This window comes from Branchiostoma belcheri, unplaced genomic scaffold (genome assembly GCF_001625305.1).
Source record: "Branchiostoma belcheri isolate BF01 breed outbred unplaced genomic scaffold, Haploidv18h27 scaffold51, whole genome shotgun sequence".
NCBI lineage: Eukaryota > Metazoa > Chordata > Leptocardii > Amphioxiformes > Branchiostomatidae > Branchiostoma > Branchiostoma belcheri.
The window spans coordinates 1341317-1344509 of NW_017804143.1; the positions used below are offsets into that span (position 1 = coordinate 1341317).

General features: G+C 42.6%; 1 protein-coding gene across 1 annotated transcript in view; it reads right to left on the reverse strand.

Moving 5' to 3' along the window:
• LOC109480446 (CCR4-NOT transcription complex subunit 1-like) overlaps window positions 1-3193 on the reverse strand; it is a 35492-nt gene that overhangs the window by 24226 nt on the left and 8073 nt on the right. The window contains exons 8-13 of the mRNA XM_019782636.1: window positions 2748-2866; window positions 2387-2442; window positions 1776-2013; window positions 1293-1466; window positions 720-847; window positions 172-304 (exon numbers count right to left, since the gene is read on the reverse strand). Of these exons, the coding sequence (XP_019638195.1) occupies window positions 172-304; window positions 720-847; window positions 1293-1466; window positions 1776-2013; window positions 2387-2442; window positions 2748-2866 (848 nt within the window). The remainder of the gene's footprint in view (window positions 1-171; window positions 305-719; window positions 848-1292; window positions 1467-1775; window positions 2014-2386; window positions 2443-2747; window positions 2867-3193) is intronic.

Consider the following 3193-nt stretch of genomic DNA (forward strand, 5'->3'; position numbering starts at 1 on the left):
GAAATGCCTAAAATATTTCTGTAAAATATTTTTTCATTAAAAATATCATCACAAGAAGGAGTATACATATCATCTAAGCCAGGGATTTGAATCACTGATTTCTGTTCTAATTTCTGTCCAATTCTTTTGATAACCAAAAAAAGGGGAAAAAATTAAAAAACAGTAACTTACATTGACCTGCAGTAGTCCCAGGACCAGCATGTCTGGGCAGTGCTTGATGGGAAAGTTGAAGAGACCTTTGACCTGGTCGTAGTGACCGAGCTCAGACAGACGCAGCAGGGTTTCTATCAAGTCTAGTGACTTCCTGCAGACAGACACAGAAAAATTTAAGTTAATATTACACAACAGCTGAGACTGCTTCTGTGAACGATTATTTCCACCATATCAACAAAAGAAAACTATTTTGAGTGTGTATAGCATGCCTAAAGGCATTAAACAACTCCTGAAGATAGATTGCAAAGTTTGGGTGTAATAGGTTGTTCTGTGTCTAGCTGCTACCGTGCCACGTCCCTGCAAAGCTGGTGTGTTACACCAAAGGGTGGCGAATGGTGGTTATACCTGCTATACAGGTACAGATACATGGAGAACAACATCTATTTCTTAACTTCATTGTACAAGTGCTATAATCTTTAATTTGAAGCACCCATGTCATCATATCTCAAATCATCGGATTCTGTTTTTTTTCTGTGGCTAAAAGAATGTCCTTAGGGACATTTTACCATGTGGCTATTTCTCTGTTTTCGTCGTCAGGCGGTGACTTGAGAATGTCGATGACGACTTGGTGACAGGGGTAGTCAGCGAAGCAGAATACATCAGGACTAGCCAGGGCCACTTGGAACCACGACAGCTATAGGGGAGAGAAAAAACAAACACTTTGGTACAAAAACAATGACTGAAAACAAGTAATAACAGTGGTCAATTCAAGCAAGAAACTGACTCCTACATCCCACCACTAATTTTACATTTCTTAAGCTTTTTAACTTTGTGCCCTTTCACATCATATAATCGAGAAATAGTCCTGCCTTCAAGTACCAACCAAGTTATCAACCAACGATTGAGGTGTTCAGACACTCATTCTTTCCTAGAACTATCGTAGAGTGGAACTTACTGCCACCAAGAACAGTAGCTTTAAACAATGTTTAGGATTAAATGTTCAAAGGCTAGGTGTTACAAGTCGTTTGGTGTAATATAGCCAGCTGCTGACGTGCCTGCGAAGCTGGTGTGTTATGCTAAAGGACGGTTATAACTTTCACCGGCTATACGAGCAAATTTTGAGCCCTGACAGGCCTTACCTGTCCCTCTGTGTTCTTCCACTGGCGATACAGCAGGTCTATGGGAAACACGTCCTGATTGGCCAGGGCCCGGGTTAGCGCAGAGGTCAGCAGACGCAGACCCTGGGCGTCCTTCAGGATCAGACCTGGGTGGTCCAGCTCAAATATCACCTCGCGCCAGTTCAGGTGGGGGGCCTGAAAACAACAGAAACAATCCGTAAGAACATAGGATATAGGAATTTTCTTTTTACACGACCAAAACTTGCTTACGTTTCCTACATTGCTACCTACATGGGCTACATATAGCAGCGAGGGAAGCGTAACTCCAGCCAGAAGCTCTGAGTAAGGTGTCTGACAAACACAGAAACGTAAACAGAAGTTGTGGCTGTGTGAGTGTTGTTCGTGCTTTGTATACCTCACATTGCCCGAAGAAAAAGGTTGTATGTACCTTAGTGTTACTGCTGATGAAATAAATAAACTGAAAACTGAACTGAAGGCACTCACCAGATCTTGTAGCACGTCTACGAAGACATCCACAGACCAGGACTGGGACTGGCCACCCTCCGACTTGTCCTTTCCCTCACTCCATATGCTCCCTCCAGGGCTGGTCAGGGACTGTAGTGGAATGCTATCTGAGAGGCCGACGTGAGTGCGAGCCATCATTCCCAGTACCCGGGCCACCACAGCAGGGGTTACTTCACGCACTCCGAACTGTAGCAGGGTGTTCCTGCACTCCTCAACACTGCAGGGGGGGGGATAAACAGTTCAGATTCATAAAGGTAAAACTTTTGTTCCGACACAAAATATTACGCTTAGTCTACCAGCAAAAGTTGCCCCTTAAAATGCAGGAAATAGCTTTTCAGATGGTCAGGATTTCAAAATCCCCAAGCTATAGGATTTTCATGCTTCTGGAGTAACACCTTGCATCTTTGCTGCTCGATATGATGTTACACCAAAACAAATTGAGATGACGGAAATAAATTTCAGGCTTGCTGCAACACTGGTATAGTAAGAAAATTCTGTGTAGAATTGTAGAATCACACTAAGTAAGAGGGAAAAATATCAAAGTACCTGGAATTCCACCTGCTGAAATGGTTAAACACATTAAATCTTACCTGGCACAGCAGCCATATCCAACCTCTTGCATCATTTCAGCTAAAGAACCCTCCATCTGTACAGAAAAACATTGCAAAGAGTTAAAAAAAAGGTCTATCACTAGAAAAACATATGCATCAAACACTGAGACTGATCATCTTCTTCCATGAATAGTTTCATCAGGTTGGTATGTCACTAAGTAAAGAGACTCTTTTTACACAACCAAGTCTTTTATTTAGCCGATGTTTCGGGCAATTCTGACTGGTTCACATTGCACTGCAGCACAGGTGTCGCTGCTATAGATGCATTACCAAACAAACAAAAAATTACATATCTACATATCATCTCCTTGAAGAAAAGAACACATTGAGCAGAACGTACCATGTCTCTTGGCACAGTGCTTGCCTCTGCTTGACTAACCAGTCGTTCTATGGTGATGCCCTGCTTGTCTGGGTAGAGGAAAGGTGTCAGAACTACCGGACACCTCTCGTTGGGGAAATCTGCAAAAGCAAAAAAGGAACAGTCAGAAAATTTAAGTTCAGGAATTAGTTACAATGTTGCACAAATGTTGGTGTAATTTTTCATCAATGTCACAATAATTCCTGACCACATTTAACCCAATTTATAAGGGACTGTACGATATTTACCGGGGGGGGAGGGCCGGTCGTCTGAGGGGGGAGGGCCTAGGAAAAAAAATTTGAGCCGGGGGGAGGGCCTAGGAAAAAATATTTTAATTTGGGGAGGGCCTAGGTAAAAAAATTTTCCAAGATCCCTTTAACTCTACAACGTTTTTATACACTTTCAAAACATGATTAACGTCTGTCCCA